This window comes from Dunckerocampus dactyliophorus, chromosome 21 (assembly GCF_027744805.1).
Source record: "Dunckerocampus dactyliophorus isolate RoL2022-P2 chromosome 21, RoL_Ddac_1.1, whole genome shotgun sequence".
Taxonomy (NCBI): domain Eukaryota; kingdom Metazoa; phylum Chordata; class Actinopteri; order Syngnathiformes; family Syngnathidae; genus Dunckerocampus; species Dunckerocampus dactyliophorus.
The window spans coordinates 10,759,623-10,783,183 of record NC_072839.1 but is presented as its reverse complement, the minus strand read 5'-3'; the positions used below and the strand labels follow the sequence as shown (position 1 = coordinate 10,783,183).

The window sequence follows — 23,561 nt, the reverse complement described above, 5'->3', positions numbered from 1 at the left end:
TCTCTTCACGTCGCCCAGTCCAGCAGCACATTTATTATTGAGGCAGGCAGACAAACAGCTGCTTGCCATTTACAACACTTCCAGAACGTTTTGCTCCGAACTTTTTTTTTGTACTGTGCAGAGAAAAGGAAGAGTAAGAAAGGGAATACGAGGATAAAAAAAGGATGTAGAACAAGACGAAGAAGAAGAAGAAGAAGAAGGCCGGGAAGTGAGGCGTCCTCCTCTCGTCCACATCTGGATTAACTATTTGGACTCTCGGTTCTGCTTCGGATTTAGGTCGAGTTTTGTGCTCGACTATGTGTCCTTTCAAATGGGTGCCAACAACGGAAAACTGTACGGAAGCGAGGGTGAGTGCTGCAAATTGCAACGGTTTCTGATCTAGCGCCACCCCAAAGAAGACTTTAGTCCGAGTTTTCTTTTGGGCAACTCTTCCAATGCTTTGACACGCTTTGAAAGGTTACCTTAACTTGAATGCAGAAAACAGCCCCTTTAATGGGTTAAAAAAATATCATTAATGAACGTAAAACCAATATAAAAAACCTACATAATTAACACAATACGATCAGAATTAGAGGTAGGAGTCTAATATGGGACCTGAAGAGACAATCTACCTGTAAAGACGCATTTTTGGACTTTAATGCAGCACATTTCGCTGCGTTTCCTACTTTAAACGTCAAAATGGGGTACGTTTTTAGCGCTTTACTAAATGCAAATCCAATGTAGCATCACATATATACCATTTCAACATATATGCTGAACATCACACTGACAGAAACGCAGCTACAGTAGCCCAATCTGCCAATAGTGGATAAATATTACGCTTTTTCAACGCTAAAAAGGCCCGGTGACAAGAATTGTACCCCTAAAAGTACACTAATACATATTAAATATGAACTGACACAGAAAATGCTGCACATATTACAGAATTTGATGGTGTTAGTTGTTTAACTGTCATGCAAAACAACAACAAAAAGGAGAAATTCTCATCATGTGTCACCCAAAGTCCACCGTCCTCAAGTTTGCGAGGAGGCGGGGTCAAAGGCCACGAGCGTGTGGCCGTCTGACTCACTCGGATCTTGATAAGAGACAATTCTTGACATTTTTTTGCTCCAGCGGTGCTGCACAAACGACGAAGAGAAATGTATGAATGGGGAGAAATGACTCCTTTTTAGGGTTGCTTTGCTTTGGTGGCCTTGCAAGATAGAAGTGTTCTTTATCTAGCGGGGAAACTGCTTCACCTAAATGGAATGTGGCCTCAAATCCGGGGAGAAACCACTTTTTTGATATGATGATAAATGAAGTCCACTACACTGATAAAATCTCCAAACTTGGAATGTCAAGACTCGCACCTTTTTTTTTTTTATCATCTGAAAGTCCTTAATCTTCAGCGACTCACTCCCAAAATCTCAGGCCGCGTTATTTTGGTCTCCAGAGCCGAAATGTTTGGATAAATAACATTCCAGCATGATCCCATCCTAAGTCAATAACGGCGGAGAAAAGATTGGAAGTTTAAAATAACACAAGGCGAGGGCTCCGCTAGCCAGGCAAGTGGACCTGCTGCTTGAGAGTCCTCAGGGACCTCCACCGAGTCCACTTTTGCTTGTGGGGCGACTTCCCAGGGTTGACTTTTTGAGCCAATGCAGCGGGTTTGAAGTCCACGCAGACCAAGCCATCAAACCACATGTCAACAGGCGCAATAAAACGTATGCGGCTCAGCACTTTGGCCGCCTCACAAGTCTAAAAATGAGTAAACGTCGCTGCTAAAAACAAGACGGGCGACGACGACGTCACTGCTGGTGCTCCGGATTTACTCAATTCCAAACAGCAACTGCAGTTTCCGTGCAAATTGCGTCATGACACCACCACCGATCTCCACTTAACATGCAGCTATTGCTGGTTGTTACACTGCAGCATACCGTATCATAGGACGCCCCCTAGTGGCTATGAATAGCATTAAAGCACTCTGGTTATTCTGAAACTGTGGCACTCGTACCACTAGTGGTATGCAGGAACACCACACATTTCTTTTTGTACAAATACATTCACTGAAATTTAATTCATTTTAATGTTTACTAGCGCGCATAAGCCACATGACTTTAGTGGCTTCATTCATTCGTATATTAATAAATCATGCTGCTTTGTGCTTGAACACAGCCTAAATGTTTGTCATTTTTTGCCTAAATGAAGCATTTTCAAGCATAAAAATGTCTAAGTTAGCCAAAATACAAATATAAGGCATTCAGAAGAAGCGTTTAAAGGCGTCGTGATGATATGTAGTATTCTACACTGGTCACTAGGTGTCAGTAATGTTACATTGATGAGACAGGAGCCAAAGCAGGACGTACAACACCAGAACAGGAAGTAAAAAAAGAACATGGAACTCTCCTGCCTTATTTATGTCTTATTATGGGGTGTACCTCACCTCTCGCCCGTAGTCAGCTGGGGTAGGCTCCAGCATACCCCCAGTCATAGAAAATGGATGTATAGGTACTGTATCTACTATATTGGATAATACGAGTGTAAAGCTGACTACAGGGGTGTTATTTCAGATTTCATATTCGATATTTTCATGTACATTTTGTAAAAATAACTTTACATATAGATTTAAAGACAAAGCTTTGCTTTATTATTAGTTATCGGGGTCAACATTTCAGCGTCTTCTCCTTACAGTTTGCCTTTTTGCTGTATTTTCCCCATTTTTGCTGGGTTTTTTGGTTTAATTTTATGCCTACAATGTGCCACGGGTCAATAAAAAAACAGACCCCTGATGTAGAAGGCTCTAATAATGTCGAAAATCGTATTTAGAAGGTCGTAAACAGGTTACTCGGAAACTATTCCATTTATAAATAAGGAATCCTTCCATCCATCCATCCATTTTCTATGCCGTTTATCCTCACTAGGTTCGCGGGGGTGTGCTGGAGACTATCCCACCCTGGACTGGTCGCCAGCCAATCGCGGGGCATATATAGACGAACACCCATTCACACTCACATTCATACTTATGGACATTTAGAGTCGCCAATTAACCTAACATGCATGAAATAAGGGCAATAAGGCATTGTTCTTTGTGGACGTTCACTGTACCGTAACTCCTTAGGAAAACTGTGGTACTTGTAAAGCAAAATAGTTACGAGGTACCCTGATTTAGAGTATTTAGCATGTTTTTTTGCACAATAGCATGTGAATTGTGGTTATAGATAGATAGATAGTGTCCTACGATGTACTATGCAATGTGACGGCTGTGATAAAGCTCATAAGCGCACAAGCTTCCTCTCATCTCCTGTGTGGGACACTTTTAAAAAGGTCCACTTCTGCTTGCAGGCTGTCCGTCCAAACATCTGTTTCCAAGTGTGACTCGGCAACTAATCCACCGCTCCGGTCCCAGCTATGCGGGAACCATCCACCAGCCCGGCGTATTATATAAGCAGACGTCAGGAAGCAGGCGGCTTCTCTCCGTGTAACTTTTTTTCCAGGAAACAATCGGCCTCGCACGAATCCGCAAGCCACAGAGCTCCATCACACGCCGGCTCGGGTGGAGAAAAGTCATATTAGAATAGTTTTCTCTCGGGGGGGGGGGGGGTTTGCATCATTTTTGCTTTGATATGAAAAGATCATGTGTGAGTCATTGCTGGATTCGGGTGGAAGCCACAGCAGATGTTGCTGCTTGGTGACATCATGAAGACTTGCACCTTGGGGTGACTTGTTGGGCAGTGCATCCAGTTTGAAGGGATGAATCCAACCCCCTGCCCCAAACTGCAGTATTTTTCAACAATTTTAAATGCTTGATTTAGGAATTTACCACTCTAAAAGTGCTTTTACACACCATTTTGTGTGTCGTCTTCAAGAAGAAGTGCTATTGTGTACATTATCAGCTGGACACAAATGTTAGCAACACTGACTAGCATAGCTATGTGAGCTACATTGCTAGCATTACACTAATCTCATGCTAAGTTAGCCTATTTGCTGAGAAAAACTAAAAAATGATCAAACTTTGAGCTCCCGGGTAACTGAGCTTTATTTTAAGACGCACGGCGAAGCCTGAGGAAGGAGGTTTTTCCTTCATGGCGTCAGGAAAGCAGCGGTTTGAGCACCTTGATCAAACAAGTGAGTCAGATGATTGATTTTTCTCACGTTTGGTACTCTAGGGAATACTGCTGGGGAGTTTGGCTCTTTTTGAAGAACCGGCTGTTTGGCTGGGCTCACTAAAAAGAGGCGTCTCTTTCGGCTCCCAAATGGCTCCTCAGATTTTTTTGTTTTGAAGTTGATTTTGTACAAAAAAAGGTGTAAAATGAATTTATAAAGTAAAAAAAAAAGAGTAAAATTGTAATTATATATGTTAATTGTAAATTTCCAACTCCAGTGGAACATCGGTTAGCATCCGCTCCGGTTAGCGTGTTTTTGGGTTAACGTTGAAAATTTACGCCACCATGTTACCTCAGTTTGCGTACATTTTCCGGTTAGCGTACAATATGGCGCGCATCTTGTTATTAATACACTGCGTGAGTCCAACTGTGTTGTTAATGGGTTTTTTTAATCACAACACTTCCTGTTAGCATCCTTAGCATGCGAACAAAATGGCAACCTTTGTCGCTATGATATCATCAGCTCTTGACTCTGGCAAATGTTAACACTCAACACGTTTTTATAGTTTTACATGCATAAAACATTTCGAAATGCATACAAATGACGAATGAACAAGATAAATGAACATTTAAGTTACTTTTGCCGTCATTGCAGATGTCACGTGAAGAATCACCTCTTCAGTGAAGGTAAAAACCTTAAATTGTTCATTTATCTTGCTCATTCATCATTTATATGTACAGTAGTGTGAAAAAGTATTTGCCTCCTTCCTGATTTCTTTTTTTTTGCATGTTTGTCACACTTAAATGTTTCAGATCATCAGACAAATTTAAATATTAGTCAATAACAACACAGCTGAACACGCAATGCAGTTTTTAAATGAAACTTTTTATTATTAGGGAAGAAAAAAAATCCAAACCTACATGGCCCTGTGTGAAAAAGTCGTTGCCCCCCTCCAGAAAGAAAGTAATCGAGACTTATCAGTCTGGAAAAGGTTATAAAGCCATTTATGAAGCTTTGGGACTCCAGCAAACCACAGTGAGAGCCATTATCCACAAATGTCGAAAACATGGAACGGTGCTGAAACCTACCAGGAGTGGCCGGCCAACCAAAATCACCCCAAGAGCGCAGTGACGACTCATCCAAGAGGTCACAAAAGACCCCACAACAACATCCAAAGAACTGCAGGCCTCACTTGCCTCAGTTAAGGTCAGTGTTCATGACTCCACCATAAGAAAGACACTGGGCAAAAGGGCCTGCATGGCAGAGATCCAAGACCGAAACCACTGCTGAAGAAAAAGAACATTAAGGTTCGTCTCAATTTTGCCAGAAAACATCTTGATGATCCCCAAGACCTTTGGGAAAATAGTCTGTGGTCTGTTGAGACAAAAGTTGAACTTTTTGGAAGGTGTGTGTCCCATTACATCTGGTGTAAAAGTAATGCCGCGTTTCATAAAAAGAACAACAGTAAAATATGGTGGTGGTAGTGTGATGGTCTGGGGCTGTTCTGCTGCTTCAGTACCTGGAAGACTTGCTGTGATAAATGGAACCATGAATTCTGCTGTCTACCAACAAATCCTGAAGGATAATGTCACAAGCTCAACCCTTCTGCACACTACACATTTCAACCAATCACGTGCGGCTTTCACAGAAAAAACAGACAAGAATTAGCTATGGCTCTTGACGTTCACTTCAAAGAGCCGGTTCTAAGAGCTGTTACGCTGGTGAAGGACCCATCACTCTCTGGGATGTACCGTACAAACAAATCAACAAAAAGTCACTTTTGTAGAATAGGGGAGCTTTTAAGGTTCTTTTTTGTGCACATGGTCTTGGCTTTTTGGGACAACCTCTCAGCAGGCACCGCATTCTTTGTCTCAGGGAAGCCACAGAGCTGCATTTATGATCCGCCAGAGGAATGAAATCCCATAAACAAGCAGGCAGACAGGCAGTCACCACGGTGGACGAGTCTTCTCATCCTAGATCTTAACCCTACAAGCTTAGCTCGTTGCCGCATGCTGTAAATCCACGAGGTACTTGATAGGCAAGCACTCGGCATGTGAGGCAAATTGACTGCCGCTGTCTTCGAAGGCTGCGATGCTTCCAAGTGTCAACATTTTTGACATGCTGCAGGTGTCATAAGAGTGATAAAACATGAGGAGAGATGACGTTTTGCCATCTTCAAGCTGTCTTGTCCTCCTCCAGGCAAAGGAAGCTCCAGCATCTCCTCTGACATCAGCTCCAGCACCGATCACACGCCGACCAAAGCGCCCAAGAATGCGACTCCCAGCGAAGGTAAAGCATCTGGTGCTCATTAACTCCCCTCCTCGCTTTTCCTCGTCTTCTTCTTCTGCTTTGTCTCCTCCCACTACCCCGCTTCCCTGCTCGTTTTTATGCTGACTATTTTTGGAGAAGAACCTGGGTGTTCCCGAGATGACCCCCAATACACGCCAAAAGTAGGGTAACAGTGTACAATCTTTTGTTTGATGGCGGCCATGTTTTTCAACCAATCGTGCTCAAATTTTACACATACGTGCTTGTCGGCCCCCTAAAGGTGTGTACCGAATTGGGGGGAAATTGGGTGAAATACCCAAAAGTTACAGTGGCTCCGTGTGGGAAATTTCAAGTCAAGCTGACGTAGGCGGTTGATAAACGCGCCACCATGTGGTGTATTTCTCAGCGAAATAATAGCACAGGCAACATCGTCTTGGTGCATGTTTTGGCAAATTTTCACCCCTTTGTGTGGAGCGGTTCAGGAGGAGAAGAGTCATGCGACTGTCCGAATTTTGTCACATGAAAAGGACGCTGCTTAAGGTTGTCTATGGGTCGATAGGTGAGGGAATCCCAGGTAAATCCACGCGATTCAGGGTCAGTCCATGCATTGGTACGTACGGGTCCTGAGTTATGACTGAAAGTGTTATTTTGTCCTCCACGCTAAGTGGCAGTAATTACACGGTCTGCAACCACCACAGCCGCAGTCAAGCTCCCACCAACCCCCCCTCCCTTGTTAAAAACGCTCACACACACACACGCACACACACAGTGCTGTAGTACCGGTGCACACAGTAGTCGCCCACCCGGTCCTGTGCTCTACTAAACTAATCAGGAAGCAGTCTCGGCTGTTTCCATGCCTTCCTGCTGCCACACACTGGGAGTATTCATGATCTTATACCGTGAACTCCCACCCCCCCAAGGTGGTTTGACCCAGTAGCGACACTTGCACCACCTCTGCACTCAAGTAACCCATAGCGCTCATTATTATTGGACCCCAAGGTAACTGTACCTTTTCCAGGTCCAGACGCGTACACGAGTCTGGGGTCAGTGCTGCATAAGTGCAACTTTTGGGAGTACCGACTGTAAAAAAGCTGTTAAAAAGCCCACATTTTTTACACGTTTGTGTCTTTGTGCTTCCCTGATAATGTGTTGTTTCTCAAGCGTTGAGATTTAGCACTTTGTTCGGCGGGCCTTGAACGCACCATTGTTGTGTGCTGTGACTCCGATTCCTCCATGAATACATCACCATTCATTAGTAATGAGTACCTATACATTTTATAATTAAAATGTGTTTAATAAGTGTATTTAGGTCTGAAACCCGGATTGTGGCACTAATGAACAACGGCAATTGAAGAGAGAAGGGGAGGGTTCTGGAGCTGAATCGAATCTAATAAATACAACAGTCACTTTTATTGTAAATGCTGATCCAAAATCCTAGGAGAATGTCAACATCAAGCGAGCAGGAGGGTTTGATGTGTCAAAAATAGACCTTTTTACGGCCGCACCAAATACTGTACACTCGTTTTTTGCTTTTCTGCGGTTTGCTGGTGGTCCCGGAACAAAAAGTGGGGCTTTACTCTGTACATACAGTAGATATTGATACATATATAAGAACTCACAGCTAAAATCAACTAAAAACACCTTGGTCGAAATACCAATGTAGGAATAAGACATACAGGAGTATTTACTCCAACGAAAACAGTCTGAAAGTTTTAAAAAATAATAAAAAATTGACTCTTTCAATACCAAAGACGTATTTATACGATTTTATAATCCCCGACGCCCGATCCCAAAGACGTATTTATACATCTTTTACGTTTTTTTTGCGTGAGAGGCAAAAAGAGGTGATGACGCAACTGCACACGAAAGGATGTCACTTTCACAGCACTTTTAAGCCATAAAAACGGCCACACGGTGGCAGAAGTGCATTTGATAAGTGCTCGGCGTGTGATTTTGAACGGAAAAAAACATGCATGTCCACGCACACACGCGTGCACACACATTCACGCACACAGTTCAGTTCCAAACGTGAAAACTGTAAATAGTTCATGGTGTTATGTTTGTAAATAAATGTTATTGTGATGTAAAACAACCCCTTTTGTGTCGTGGTATAGTTGTTTCGATATTTGAGCTGCCACAAAAGCAAAAAATATTTGTGTCAGAGTGAAAGTCGTGCGTGAAATGTATCTTTTCACAAAAAGCTGCTTTTCTCCCTTTTTTTTTTAATGGGGAACTGATATTTTGTTGTCCTGCTGATTGACTAAAGAACAGAAAAAAGGTAGAAGCTTTTTTTTCTGCTGAAAGACGGGAGTCTAATCTTTCTTTTGGTAGGTTCCACGTTGATATAGCCAAAGAACACGATATTCTGTGTGCCTTGAAAGATGAGTCAGAATCGTCTAAAATGGCTGGTAGTGAACGGGTCGTCTTTGGAAAAATGCCTGGGATTGAATGAGTTAAATAAAATAACAAACTCAATAAAAATACATTAAAAAATGAACATAAAAAGGCATTTTTTTGTTGAACAGATGGCAACAGGCCAATTTTGGCTGACAATCTCCCTCTCATGACACACTAATGTGCCGCGCCACACTGGTCGGGAATCACCGTCTTCCGGTGCAAAGCTGTACGACCGATGGATATAAATCACTGTACAGCCTCACCCCTCCTCCACTGTGTTGATATTGTGATGTCCCTTGACAAAAACCTCCCTCCTCATCTTTAAGGGGACTCCCGTACCCCAGCGACCCATTTCGCCGTGTTTACTCAAGCAGATATATCGCCTCACGATCTGAGCGCTGAACGGCGAGGCTCTGGTGCGGGGGTTCCGCTGAGTCAACCTACCGCGGCTGGGAAAGTCGTTCCGTTCCGCTTCAAATATGTTGGAAATGCGACGCTTTCGACATCGTTCATCCCAAATGGCTCCTGGAGCCGGCGTGACAAATGTGTCCTGAGTGGAACTTAATGTCGCTGCAGCTGCACTGCGCATTCTCACGTAGGCGTCGTGGTGATTAAGTAGGCGCATTTGCCAGCTGATTCGGCAAAAAGGGGTTTCTTTCTGCGCCTGGAGAGCTGAAGCCAAAAAAACTCTCTTACATTTTTAGTAGTACTGGCAGTCGTCCCATTGGTAGTAGAGTTACATCACTGTTGGATATCATTATTCTGTACTGCGATACTGCCGATGAAGGAAGCAGCCAACGTAATATTGCCCCATCATACCAAAGGATTAGCTTCTAAAGTTCCCTGGAAAGTTTGTGTCAACAGAATCCTGAAAGGAAATGAAAGCCAACGCTGTGATGCCCTAGAGTTTCTCCTCCCCTCGTTCTGCTTTGGACCAGCTGGATCGACTCTTTGGACCCCCCTCTGACTTCCATTCTTGGCTTTGTCTCAGGACGCAACCAGGAAAGTTGCATGCTTGGCTGCGGTAGCAGTAGTAGTCGTAGTAGTTGTAGTATACTGTACACAACCAGGGTTGTAAATCGTGTCACAACCACATGCTTCTTTGATGCCACCATGAGAAGAACAAACAGACATTTGTCGCTGCTGTCAAGAGGTTTGTCCCTTATCATGATTGATCGACACCTCCGGTCTGTTTGGCGGCGTGACAGGAGCTATATGTTGTAATTAGTGTTACACACATTCCCCCCCCGGAAACAAGCATTCTAAATGGTTACGAGTTGAATCCATATTCAATCTTTTTACGGTCTCAGCAGAACCGCTGCGGGGCTGTAATTAGGCACGGCGAGCGCTAGCATGTCATTACCTCCACCGAGGAGGTTGTGTTTTTCGGTGCCGTTCGTCTGTGTCGTCGTGGAAGCGACGCAAAGCAGGCAGTGTTTTCTGCTCTGGCGAGGTTAGAGGAGGTGACATCACGGACGCAGAAGGACTTTTTCTGAATATGCTTGTCAGCAACCCGCCGTGGATGTGAATGTCATTTTAGGAATCGAGGGTACAGTGCAGGTATGTTCCCACTGGTGCTCAGTGTGAGAAAGGTGCGTGGTCTTGGGTGAAGGTCGCTTGTGGGAGTGGGTGTACAGCCGAGCAGTCGCGGCTTCCTGGCCCCAGCGGCGGCCTATTGTCCTCCAGCTTGTGTGTGTGTGACGTCACCGCTTCCTGTAGTGAAGGCTTTTGCTGATAGCCCCCACCGCCACCCCCGTCGCTACACTGGACGCTAACATCAACTTCCACGTATTCAGTGAAACCCGACAGTATTCACTGCGAGCTGGTTGTTTTTATTTCAAAAGCCAGGAGAAACTTTGTGTTTTGATTGTGTTGCCTAAAACCCCACACGCCCCATTTTCACACTAAGATGAGCGAGTTGTGTGTGTGATCCCTTTTAAAAGACAGGAATAACCTATCTCAAAGGAGTGCTACCTTGCTTCCTGTCAAGACTGCTGTGCATGATATCAGGGAAGTGGGTTGGTCTGCGCGACCAGACACGACAAAAACTTAGTTGTAAGTTGGCACTCTTCCACACTCAATTGGAGCTTCCCTTTTTTGTCCACTCATGATGGCTGGGGTTTAAGTTTGCATGTTAATTTAATACCAAAATTGAAGGGGAAAGTTTAACAATCATGATAAAATCTCAGTTTCAGGGGTCAAGTTTTCACCGCTGCGCCGTGCTGGCATTGGAACACCGCTATAAATGAAATGTTCAAGGATTAAACACTCCTAACGCACAAAATAATCATCAAACATACTTATTAGTTCATATAATGCACACAGAGCAATGAACAGCTTCATGCTCTGTCTCCTTTCTGCTCTGTTCTCCTTGAGCCGTGAGGCGTAATTGTGAGTGTTAGGTCTTAATTGTTTTTCATTTTCATTCAGGTACCCCCTATTACAATTGGCGTACTCATGGTGGTACGCATACCCCACTTTGGGAACCTATGCTCAAGAATTTAACTCCAGATCTGCACCAAAATAGAACTGCTGAACAAAAAGAACATTAAGGCTCGTCTCAATTTTGCCAGGAAAACGTCTTGATGACCTTTGGGAAAATACTCTGTGGTATGACGAGACAAAAGTTGAACTTTTTGGAAGGTGGGTGTCACATTACATCTACGTACATGTCAGAAAAAGGACATCATACTAGCAGTAAAATATGGTGGTGGTAGTGTGATGGTCTGGGGCTGTTTTGCTGCTTCAGGACCTGGCCGTGACTTGCTGTGATAAATGGAACCATGAATTCTGCTGTCTACCAAAAAATCCTGAAGGAGAATGTCCGGCCATCTGTTGGTGACCTCAAGCTGAAACCAACTTGGGTTCTGCAGCAGGACAATGATCCAAAACACACCAGCAAGTCCACCTCTGAATGGCTGATGAAAATAGAAAACCAAGACTTTGAAGTGGCCGACGAGTCAAAGTCTTGACCTGAATCCTGTTACGATGCTGTGGAAGACCTTAAAAAGGGGCTTCATGTTGGAAAACCCTCCAATGTGGCTGAATTACAACAATTCTGCAAAGATGAGTGGGCCAAAATTCCTCCACAGCGCTGTAAGAGACTCATTGCAAGTTATCACAAACGCTTGATTGCAGTTGTTGCTGCTAAGGGTGGCCCAACCACTTATTAGGTTTAGGGGGCAATCACTTTTTCACACAGGGCCATGTAGGTTTGGATTTTTTTCTCCCTTAACAATCAAAAGTTTCATTTAAAAGCTTAATTTTCTGTTCAGTTGTGTTGTCATTAACTAATAATTAAGTTTGTTTGATGATCTGAAAGTGTGACAAACAAACAAGAAATCAGGAAGGAGGCAAACACTTTTGTCGAAAACCGAATCCTACGAAAACTGCGGTGTACCAAAACCGAGTTTGGAGATGGTTTGTCTGATATTTGGGGTCTTTATCCTGTACAGTAGTTGCAAACAATCTAGTGGCATCAGACCTCTTCCTTTCTGTCACTCACCTACGCCAGTGACCTGAAGGGATACAACCACAACACCGTCCACAAGTAGGTCTTGAGAAAGACACGGTCCTTTATTTAGCATTGTCTTGTATTTGGGTCAAAAGTGGACTTTTTTCTGTTAGGTTGGTAACAAACAAACATAACCTGCCACCTTGCGCGTTGCACCTGGTGGAGGTAATAAACCTTCTCCTTCACTGCGCGAATCCCTGCGGTTTTAACTCTGCAGCCTGCCTGTGCACTTGTCTCCATCTCTGCTAAAGTCTGCAAAGCCCCTTTGCCAATTTATCTTCCCTCCTTCCTTTCCCCGTTTGCGCCTTCCTCACAAGAAAACCACAAACAATCCCATCAAATGCAGCACTTCTTCTTCTTCTTCTTCTTTAATTCTCGGCATTTAAAAAGACATCAGTCTGAAGTTGCAGCTGCACTTCTTCTGCAGCCCTCGTCATTGATTTACACACTCAAAAAGCTATCAAAGCGCCCTCTCAAAGTTGATGGTAATTAGATCCTGCTGCCTGCTGCTGCCGCGGATCAGATTTTTGGGGTATTAGTGGCGAAGGATTTCAGCCGCGGCTGCATTCACAGTGCATGAGTCGCGCTTTCGTTCCAACGCTGCCGTCGCGTCCAAGGTAAAGACCAGATGTTCTCCTCCGATTTCCTGCAGCACGTTGAGTCTTCCAGCATCTGTGCGCTGGACAAACTAAACACGCTATTTGTTCCTCTGCGACAGCTGTGCACAGATTCCTCACGTAGAAAGTTCTCTCAAGTCGCGTCACATGGTCTTCATCAGTGGCCGCAGTTGTTATGGAGACGCTAAGTGTTGTCATGCAAACTCTCAATGAAGCACTTAGTCTTTTATCCCTTTTTTGGCTTTTGATCGGGTTTTCATTCTAATGTAAACACGCTGCAAGAACAAACGGAACTTATTGAGAACCGCAAAAGAACAGAGAGAATTGTCCACATGCTAGCCAGTTGGATAGCAGCTTGTATATTTCAGGGAATCCAAATTCTAGCTTGTAAGTAGGGGTGCAACGGTTCGATACAGCGGTTTCGGTCGATCGAGTAAAGACTGTAACCCAAGTCACTAACGTCGTATGACATCAGTTCACCGACGTCAAAGTCCCCTCCTAATTTGCTGTTGCTCCTCTGCGGCAAAGATGAAATCCTCACAGGTAGACGGAATCAGCGGCTCCTGTTGTGGCTCTCAAGCGGCTCGCAAAACAGCATTTTCAATAAACCTAACTAGTAACGGAAGAGAGGTGCCCACATTGAGTGGGACGTGAGAAAGGCAACCCAGTTAAACCAGTCTTTTAACATGTTTGACCAGCCCATCCCACACACAGCTGCCCCCACGCAAGTCACCAGCACGGAAGGGCAACAATAATGGCAGCTCAAGTAAGTGTAGAGCTAAGGAGGCTGCGCCCCAGCAAAGCAGCAGGTCACTTCTGCAAGCCTGCGCGTGGGAGCTGGGAGACCCTCTCCAGCGCATCTTCAACCTGAGCTTGGGGTTGGGGAAGGTTCCACGTGGAAGACGTCCTGCATCGTTCCAGTCCCAAAGAGACCACATCCTGGTGAGCTGAATGACTTCAGGCCGGTAGCCCTGACATCGCATGTGATGAAGACAATGGAACTGCACTATCACCTGAGGCCACAGACCCACCACGCACTCGACCCTCTGCAGTTTGCATACGGGGAGAAAGTGGGAGTTGAGGACGCCTTCACCTTCTTGCTCCACCGATCTCCCGCTCACCTGAACAGTGGTGCTGCGAAGATTCCATTTTTTGACCTCTCCAGCACCTTTAACAGCGTCCAGCCTCAGCTCCTTAGGGACACACTGACACCGATGGGAGTAGGACCACACCTGGTGGCATGGACCACAGACTACCTGACTGGCAGAAACTTCTCCAGACCTTTTCCCAGACTGTGGTAGCTAAGCCTACCTGTATGCAGTAGTGTGCTGGGGGAGCAGCCTCAAGAGTAAGGACGCCACACGCCTGCACAAACTGGTGAGGAAGGCAAGCTCTGTCCTGGACACTGAGCTGGACAGCCTGTCATCTGTAGCAGAGCAAAGGACACCGAGGAGGCTCCTTTCCATTATGGCCAACCAGCATCATCCAAAGCACAGCATCATCTCCCGACAGAAGAGCAGTTGCAGTGGCAGATTACTATCACTGCCCTGCTATCTATCTATCTATCTGTAAAAGTCATTAATTGCATTTTTAGCAGCTAGCTTCATGCAAAACCTTAAAAAATGTCAAATGTCAACAGTGCTGTCCACACCCTGAAGTCCATTACAGATACTTGTGATTGTTTCAATGACTTCATGATGAATTGAAACATCTTCAATGTGTTGCCTTGACTTGGGCTGCATTGTCATGTTGATCGTTGTTTTTGTTTATTTTATAATTCATCTTTAATAGCGAACTGGATGTGTACACAAACTGTGGAAACACTGTTGAATCTATGAACACAACTATTGATTTTTTTATGTTATTATGTTTACAAGGTGCTGTATTTTTTTATATGGTTCTAAGTATACATACATTTCATTTAGTGTAAAAACTGCACTTTTGAGTTGAAAAATGTGGTCATTTCAATAAAACCAGAGTTTAAAAAAGGCATGACGGGTTTTTTTTTGTATCATAAAAATATCGAACTGTGACATTAAAGTAGGGGAGGCCAAATGTTTTTAACTGAGGGCCACAGACCTGCAGGGGGGCCGCTTTTATTTTTTTAAATTTTGTAAAATGGATTTGAAAAAAACATTTCTATTTAAGCAAATTTTATTATTCGTTATTAGTGTCAACTTTTCAGCTTCTTCTCTTTACCTTTTGCCTTTTTGCTCTGTTTTCTGCTGTCATTTTATTTCTACAATGAGAAAAGAAAGGCACAAACAGGAGCTGCTGTTTGTTTGCCGGAATGTGAGGACAGTAATCCTCCATTTATCGCAGTTAAGTGGTTCCAGACCCAACGTGAATTTTGCAAAGTAGGAGTTCTCATTCATAAACTGAATATTTTCATAGTTAGAGCACAGAAAACCTGTTTACAACCTGTTTTTAACATTATTACGGCCCTCTTGGCATGAAATAACACCCCTATAGTCACCTTTACATACACTCACATTGACAGAGATACAAATAAGACTTGTGCTTGTTGCTATCAATGTGTTCCCTATAGGGGAGTTGATTGAGTGGTGGACAGGAAGTGACGTCAGGGGTTCAGAGTTGAGTTTCAGCTTGCTTGCGGTCTCACTGAACACTACTGACACCTAGTGACTCGTGTTGAATACTACGTCAACATCTTTGACTGCTTTAAATGGCTTTAAATTTGGATTTTTGTTCATTTAACTGTTTTTATGCTTGAAAATGCTTAATTTACCAAAAAAATAGGTCACGTGCTTAGATAGGCATATTGTTTTTACTAATAATAGGGCATATTTAACCACGAAACAGCATGATTTACTAATTAATACGTTTTTGTGGTCGCGTGAAGCCACGAAATTTGAACCGCGAAGTGCCGATTGGACTTCCATCGCTGAATATTTGGTTCATTCATGAAATCATCACAGAAAAACCTCTCGGATCTCGGAGAAATATCTTGAACACATCAGAGACGGACGAAAGGAAATGCAAATAAATCTAAACTGTAGACGTCCAACATGGCGAAAGATGCTTGACAAGTCGTTGAAGCCTGATTTTGGACACGAGTTTTAAGGCCCACTTTTAAAGTGAATCAGACGACTTGTTCCTGAGAGAGAGTCTGGGAATGTCATCACAAAGTCTGGAAGGCTGGAGTCTGAGTCTGGAATACACATCTGTAGACCATGTCGCTGTCCCGCTGACATTCCCACCACACAAATCCACATTAGGGACAGCGTGGCGTCCATTAGTCAAGCGGACGCTGACGTGCGGCGTACAACCGGCTGACGGACGACCCGCAGGCGTGATTCAAATGTCACTGAAGCCGCAAAGTATAGAATGATGGTGGTTTGTCGGTGGATTCAAACCAAGTTTTGTTTGTGCTCATAATTCAGGTTTGGACTCCAGCACAAGGACGCTGAGCACCCCCAGTCCAGGTCTCATCCTCCCCTCCAAGTCGTCATCGCTCTCTTCCCCGGCGCTCTCCAGCAACGGCCATGACACCAACTCCACGTCGTCCTCGTCATCCGCCGCCGCCGAGACCGTCGCCGTGGTCCACCCTCAGCCCGGCACTCACACGCGCTCACGCCCTCCCAAAAGCCACGCCCCGGTGGACCTCCTTCCCGACCACGCCCTCCTGCAGATCTTCTCCCACCTGGCCACCAATCAGCTGTGCCGCTGCGCCCGCGTGTGCCGCCGTTGGTACAACCTGGCGTGGGACCCGCGGCTGTGGAGTGCCGTGCGGCTGACGGGGGAGCTGCTGCACGCCGACCGCGCCGTCAGGGTGCTCACGCACCGCCTGTGCCAGGACACGCCCAACGTGTGCCTCACCCTGGAGACGGTGGTGGTCAACGGATGCAAGAGGTTCACCGACCGTGGGCTGCACGTGCTGGCCCAGTGCTGCCCCGAGCTGCGGCGCCTGGAGGTCGCCGGCTGCTACAACATCTCCAACGAGGCCGTGTTTGAGGTGGTGTCACGCTGTCCCAACCTGGAGCACCTCAACCTCTCAGGTACAGCCCCATGTTTAGCTTCTAATGAGGCGATGGATGTGTGACTAATGCTGTCGCTGACTAATGTGCGCCCCCTGCAGGCTGCTCCAAAGTGACGTGCATCAGCCTGACGCAAGAAGCCTCACTCCAGCTGTCGCCCCTCCACGGCCAGCAGATCTCCATCCACTTTTTGGACATGACTGACTGCTTCTGCCTGGAAGACGAGGGCTTGCGGACTATTGCCACGCACTGCCCCCGGCTCACGCACCTCTACCTGCGCCGCTGCACCCGCCTGAGCGACGAGGCCCTGCGTCACCTGGCCCTCCACTGCCCGTCCATACGGGAGCTCAGCCTCAGCGACTGCCGCCTGGTGGGCGACTTCGGGCTGCGCGAGGTGGCCCGCCTGGAGGGCTGCCTGCGCTACCTGAGCGTGGCCCACTGCACGCGCATCACCGACGTGGGCATGCGCTACGTGGCCCGCTACTGCCCCAAGCTGCGCTACTTGAACGCCCGGGGCTGCGAGGGGCTGACGGACCACGGTTTGGGCCACCTGGCCCGCAGCTGCCCCAAGCTCAAGTCTCTGGACGTGGGCAAGTGCCCGCTGGTGTCGGACAGCGGCCTGGAGCAGCTGGCAATGTACTGCGGCGGCCTGAGGCGCGTCAGCCTGAGAGCGTGCGAGAGCGTGACAGGGCGCGGCCTCCAGGCGCTGGCGGCCAATTGCTGCGAGCTGCAGCTCCTCAACGTGCAGGAGTGCGAGGTGTCGTCGGAGGCGCTGCGCTTCGTACGCCGCCACTGCCGCCGCTGCGTCATCGAGCACACAAACCCCGCCTTCTATTGAAGCATTGCGGCATCGCTCCTCTGACAAACGGATGTATTCCCGCTAGGCGCGTGATCGGAGCCCCGCAGAATGTATTTAACGTATTTATCTGGGATCGGGGGCTTTTTATAACATCACATTTGGCAGCAGCTTGCTCGGACACATTTGTAAATTATTTTCAATTAGCATCCGCCTATATGCTATTTATAGCGTCTCACAAAGCTGCAACAGAAGGCACAATGTACAAGACGCTCACTTTAATGTGCTCAAGTGCTCAATTATCAACTGATGAAGGAAAATGATGACATTGCTGCTCCGACTGTGCCAATAAAGTCCACCAAAGCCTTGGCAAACTGTCTTGGACTGTTTAAAATTCACACACATTAGCTTGCACAATCAAAAAGTGCTGGAAAGCTGCTGTAAAATATAATCACACCTGGCAACATTTGCATGTGAAAACATGGGAAATTATGGGGAAAAAAATGGAAAATACAATTTAAAAAAAACGATTTTTTTTTTTTAAAAACAGAAAAAGTATGTGGTCGAGGGAGGTGGAAAGACCCGACTGCCCGCTGCCGATGCGCTGCATCATCGTTCTCTCGGCTTGCCGTTGCCAAAGCGTGGATATCGTCACTATTGTCACCTGCAGTAGTGTCATTTCGAGGAAACTATCAGGATGGGAGGGTTGACAGGAGCGAAAAAGTGCAGTTTGAGAAAGGACACTTGAGATCCCTGAGGAATTCTCACAGAGAACCCCTTAAAAAGACACTCGGGAGGATGATATCCAACATGGACGTCTTCTATCACGGGTGCTGTCGCTTTTGTGTACGGGTTTGGCGCTGCTCGGCGTGCTTGCAGGCGCAGTCCACGACGGGCCGCAGGAGGCGGGTCCAAGTGGCCTAAAAAAAACAACACAAAAAACATTTTGTTTTGTAGCTGGTTGCCGTGGTAACAACCTATGGCTTCTACACTAGGGGCTGCCCAAAATGCGGCCTGTGGCTGTTTTTTTATCGGCCTGCGGCACATTCTAAAAATACACACCAGCAAAAATTGAAAAAATCTGCAGTAATTTACAAGAATAAAGTCAAAATATTAGGAGAAAAAAATAGTCGCCTAACGAGAAAAAGTCTGAATTAACATCATGAGGAATAATAATGTCATTTTAGTAGCATAAAGTTGAAATATTTTTAAAAAGACATCTTTCTTTTAAGTCAAAATATTATGAGAAACAAAACAACAAATAAAGTTGCAATTTTTGAAAGATTAGGTTGCGGAAAAGTTCTCCTGTTGTGGGAATAAAGTCAAAATATTATGGGAATAAAGTCATAATTGCAAGAAAAACATTTACAAGAAGCAAGTTGAAATTGTTGGAAAATAAAAAAGCAAAAAAACCAGCTGTAATTTTACGAGAATAAAGTCAAAATATTAAGAGGAAAAAGTTGTACTTTAACGAGAAATAAGTTTACTGAGAATAAACCCGTAATATTATGAGGAAAAAATCTTCATTTTAGTTGCACTGAGTTTAAATAGTAAAGAAAAAGTGCTAATATTTTGAGAAGAAAAAAAAAGAATACAGCTGTAATTTTTGGAAAATTAGGTTGGGTCATGATATCACAGGAATAAAGTCATAATAACAAGAAGAAAATGAACCAGAATAAAGCTAAAATATTTGGAAAAAGCAAAGAAAAAAAAAAGGAATCGCGAAAATGGAAAAAATTAGCAAAGACCAAAGTTCATGCTAATACAAGTAATATGCTGTTTCACACACGCCTGCCACATAACGCAATGTCGCCCCCTTGTGTCCATTCACGCTCCATCACTATTTTGCTTGGCAATGACAGTAAATAATGTTTCCACATCCAACATACATGCAACTGGTGTTCCTCCTCCAGTTGTACTTGTACCACAATTGGAGAAATAAGCGGCCTAAGCTACGAACTCCACATGACTGGGAAATTAAGGAAATATGAATACCTGGGATTTTAGATGGTGGAGCTCGTCGTGGGCTTTCGTCAACTTCTTCTCCAGTTCCACGTACTTGTGCTGGAGCTTCTCCCTGTCCCCTCGCTCCTTCAAAAAGTCCTCCTTAAAAACCTCTGCCTGCACAAGCACAGCATGTCATGATGACACACGGAAACACATTCAAGCCAAATGTCCGCGTTGACTAAAACTGGACCTGGTGTTTCCAGACGTCCAGTGGGGGTCCATTGCTGTCCTCAAAGGGACGTGCTGGCTGAAGCCTCTCCTCCAAAGCCTGATAGGACCAAACAAAAACGTCAATTTTTCAGACCAGATCATTTTTTTTGTGTTTCGGCACGAGTGTGTTCACCTTGTTGAGTCGGTGGATCTCCTCCCGCTGGTGCTGCCCTCTTCTGGTCAGCGCGCTGTTCTGCATCTGTAGCTCATTAGCTTTGGTCACAGCGTTGAGCAGCTCAGCGTGTACGTCGCTGTTGGTGGCCTAAAACCAGTCATAATGACTCTTTTTAATCGGATATTTTTTTTTACAAATACCCATGTTCCATTATGATTGAATATATGCGCCGCATTTACCTGACTATTTTCTTTCTCTTTGACCGCCTCACAGGTTTTTGTCCCAACGTTGTTGCCGTCTTGTAGTGACGTTTGGAGGCTGAGAAGCTGTCAAAAACAACAAAAAGTAAAATAAATATTATTTTTTTTAAAATGCAATGACGAAAAATGTCCGCCTTCCAAAAACTTCTGTTAGAATTATTAGTACTAAAATTGCTGTTATTAGTCGTAGTTTATATCCATACGTTTTTAAACCATTTTAAACAAGTCAATCGTTTAATACTTTCATGCTGATATTTATTATTATTATTGTGTCGAGAGATGGGTAAATGTTTGGTAGCAACATTGATTTTAAAGCATTGTTATTGATTGTACAGTGTCACCTAACAAAAACCCACACTTGAGGTCTTCAGGGCAAAAAATGGTTAGCTTCCCAAAAAAGGCGGGTAAAAATATCATATATAATTTTTGTTATTATTCTTTAAATTAATCATTCTTTCAAAACGACTTCTACCTAAAATATACAAATCAAGTGTGAATGACAAATATCGGGGGGAAAAAAATTAGAGATTTTGAGAATAAAGTAGTCAATTTACCAGAATAAAGTCGTAAATTTACGATTAAAAAATGGTGTAATATTACGAGACAAAAGTTGCAAATTTACGAGAAAAAAATCATACATTTACGAGACAATAAAGTCATACATTTATGAGAAAAAAGTTGTATTTTTACGAGAAAAAAGTCGGAATATTACGAGAATCGTCGTAATGTCACCTTTGTACAAGGCCAAAGGTCACATAAGACTCCCATTTTCATAGCTGTCTCAGACATTGCCTGTTACGAAGGAGTGTTAAAATAATTTTAGATTTCGAGAATCAAGCCGTAAATTTACGAGAAAAAAACTTGTTATATCATGAGAATAAAGCCATAAATTTACAAGAATAAAATCGTACATTTACTAGAAAAAAACCTCTAAAAATAAATTAAACTAGATGCCTGAGACAGCTATGAAAAGGGAGGTATTATGTGACCTTTGGCCTTGGGCATGTGGTGAGGGCTAGCCATGCTAATCTGTGCTCAATTGCTCTTTTGCTGCCACGTTATAAATAAAAAAGGAAAGTTTCCTTCCTTCCTGAAGAGCAATGCTCTATTTTTCCTCGGACACGTATGACACGATGACATGTAATATTACGACTTTTTTTTCATACATTTACGACTTTATTCTCGTAATATTCCGACATTTTTTCTCGTAAATTTACAGCTGTTTTCTTGTAAATTTACGACTTTATTCTCATAATAGTCTGACGTTTTTTCTCGTAAATTTACGACTTTATTCCAGTAATATTCCGTCATTTTTTTCTCTCGTAAATTTACAGCTGTTTTCTTATGAACTGACAACTTTATTCTCATAATATTCCGACATTTTTTCTCATAAATTTATGACTTTATTCTCGTACTATTCCGCCTTTTTTTCCTCGTAAATTTACAACAGTTTTCTTGTACATTTCCGACTTTATTCTCGTAAAATGCTGACATTTCTTCTCGTGAATTCACGACTTTATTCTCGTAGTATTCTGTAATTTTTTTCTTGTACATTTACGCCTTTGCTCTCATAAAATTCCGACTTTTTTTCCTCATAAATTTTCGACTGTTTTCTTGTAAATGTACGACTTTATCCTCACAATATTCCGACATTTTCTGTCATAAATTTATGACTTTATTCTCGTAATATTCCGCCTTTTTTTTCTCGTAAATTTACAACTGTTTTCTTGTAAATTTACGGCTTTATTCTCGAAATCGGACATTTTTTTTGATGCGGTCCTAGTACTCAGAAACGTTGTTGTTGGTAAGTTTAGAACTTTTCCTGCATGCTTTGAATGGGAAAAAGTAGCGCCATCAGGTGGACAAATTGAAAACTTACAGCCTTGAAAATAAAACCCTGAATGGCACAAAATGACTTGAGTCCATTTAGTTTTGGATTACGTCAAGTGTATGTCGACTGAACAGGTCATGTGACTTGTGTTTACCTTCTGTTGGTAGTGCGCCACCATGGTTCTGTACTCCTTAGCCCATCTCTCGTTAATAGTCAGTAGCTGAGTGAAGCAAAATAAATATTATAGCACCAAATAAGCGCTAACATGAGTCATTCAAGTGTAAAACATACCATGAAAAAATAATAGATCATACGCTCACCTCTTGTCGTTGCCTCTCCAGAATAAATATCTTTGCTTGCATGCTGGTGTCAGTGTTGGCCGCTCCACTCTAAATTCAAATTGAAAAAAGGGGAAGTGTCACACGCGAAGCTGCACTGAACATTATGAAATCAGATCCGCGTACATGACTTCCTTTTACACACTCCAGGATGTTCTGTTCAAGGTGCTTTCCAGTAAGACCACAACAATGTTATGTCATCAACGTATTGTACACCATCAGCATCATATATCTTCAATTCAACATTTTATCATGCTTTGTAGTGTTATTTGGCCCCAAACTAAACAAAAAAAAATTACATTTTAACTCATCGAAATGCCTTTTTGTGCTATATTAGTAAGAATTGGCTGTACACAGTAATAGCCAATCACTTACAGGCAATTTGGTAATACATTTCTATTAATGGCTGCCATATATGTCAACCGATCTTGCTCAAATTTTACACACTTGTGCTTGTCAGTCCCCGAAAGGTGTGTACCAAATTTTGCACCTATCGGCCAAACCCCCCGAAAGTTACACTGGGTTGATTTGAGCTGCGTGAGAAATTTCAAGAAGGGGGGGTGAATAACAGCGCCACCATGTGGTGTATTTGTCTGAAAAATAATAGCACGGGAAACACCGCAGAAATGCATGTTTTGGCAAATTTTCACCCTTTTGTGTGCGGCGGTTTAGAAGCAGAAGAGTTAGCTTTCAAACAGAGCAAGATACTGTGTATGTGTACATGCAAAAAGACACTGAAATGACTCCAAATCTCACCATGTTGTTGTCGCCTCGTCGCTCCACACGTGCAGCTGACACTGTGGCCTACTGGCTTTTTATACCGAGGATTTCCTCCTTGACTTGACACACTTTTTTTTTTTTTTAAAAGGAAAGTACAAACAGCTGATCAACAAGCGGTAACAAACGTCTCTTTATGGTAGGACGCGTGACTAAGAGACAAACTCACCGCTGCAAAAAGCTCCGATCTGGTTTTGGTTTGTCAAACCACAAAAAGATGATCGCTATTCTACCGTCATGATAAAAAAATACTATCTGATATTAATACTGTGCAGATACTATTATCATAAATACTCTGATTTTTGCACACTAAATAAGATAAATCTACATGTAGGTGAACAATAAATCAA

At 43.8% G+C, this 23,561-nt stretch overlaps 2 protein-coding genes across 3 annotated transcripts; one reads left to right on the top strand and one right to left on the bottom strand.

Moving 5' to 3' along the window:
* Positions 1 to 11: 11 nt before the first annotated feature.
* Positions 12 to 18,320, top strand: si:dkey-192l18.9 (F-box/LRR-repeat protein 7). 2 transcript variants are annotated; one of them, XM_054766418.1, is made up of 4 exons: positions 12 to 347; positions 6,283 to 6,372; positions 16,284 to 16,898; positions 16,979 to 18,320. In XM_054766418.1, exons 1-4 carry the CDS (start codon positions 311 to 313, stop codon positions 17,713 to 17,715), a joined length of 1,479 nt encoding a protein of 492 aa, XP_054622393.1. In that variant the 5' UTR covers positions 12 to 310; the 3' UTR covers positions 17,716 to 18,320. The 2 variants fall into 2 exon arrangements, with proteins under 2 accessions (XP_054622393.1, XP_054622394.1); XM_054766419.1 differs by lacking the exon at positions 6,283 to 6,372.
* On the bottom strand, positions 17,892 to 23,320 carry LOC129174425 (TNFAIP3-interacting protein 1-like). Its single transcript, XM_054766420.1, has 8 exons — positions 23,191 to 23,320; positions 22,417 to 22,485; positions 22,251 to 22,316; positions 20,245 to 20,331; positions 20,024 to 20,152; positions 19,871 to 19,948; positions 19,669 to 19,794; positions 17,892 to 18,593 (listed from the first exon to the last, which is right to left on the bottom strand). The coding sequence occupies exons 1-8, from the start codon at positions 23,191 to 23,193 to the stop codon at positions 18,498 to 18,500; spliced, it is 654 nt and encodes a 217-aa protein (XP_054622395.1). The 5' UTR covers positions 23,194 to 23,320; the 3' UTR covers positions 17,892 to 18,497.
* Positions 23,321 to 23,561: the final 241 nt, after the last annotated feature.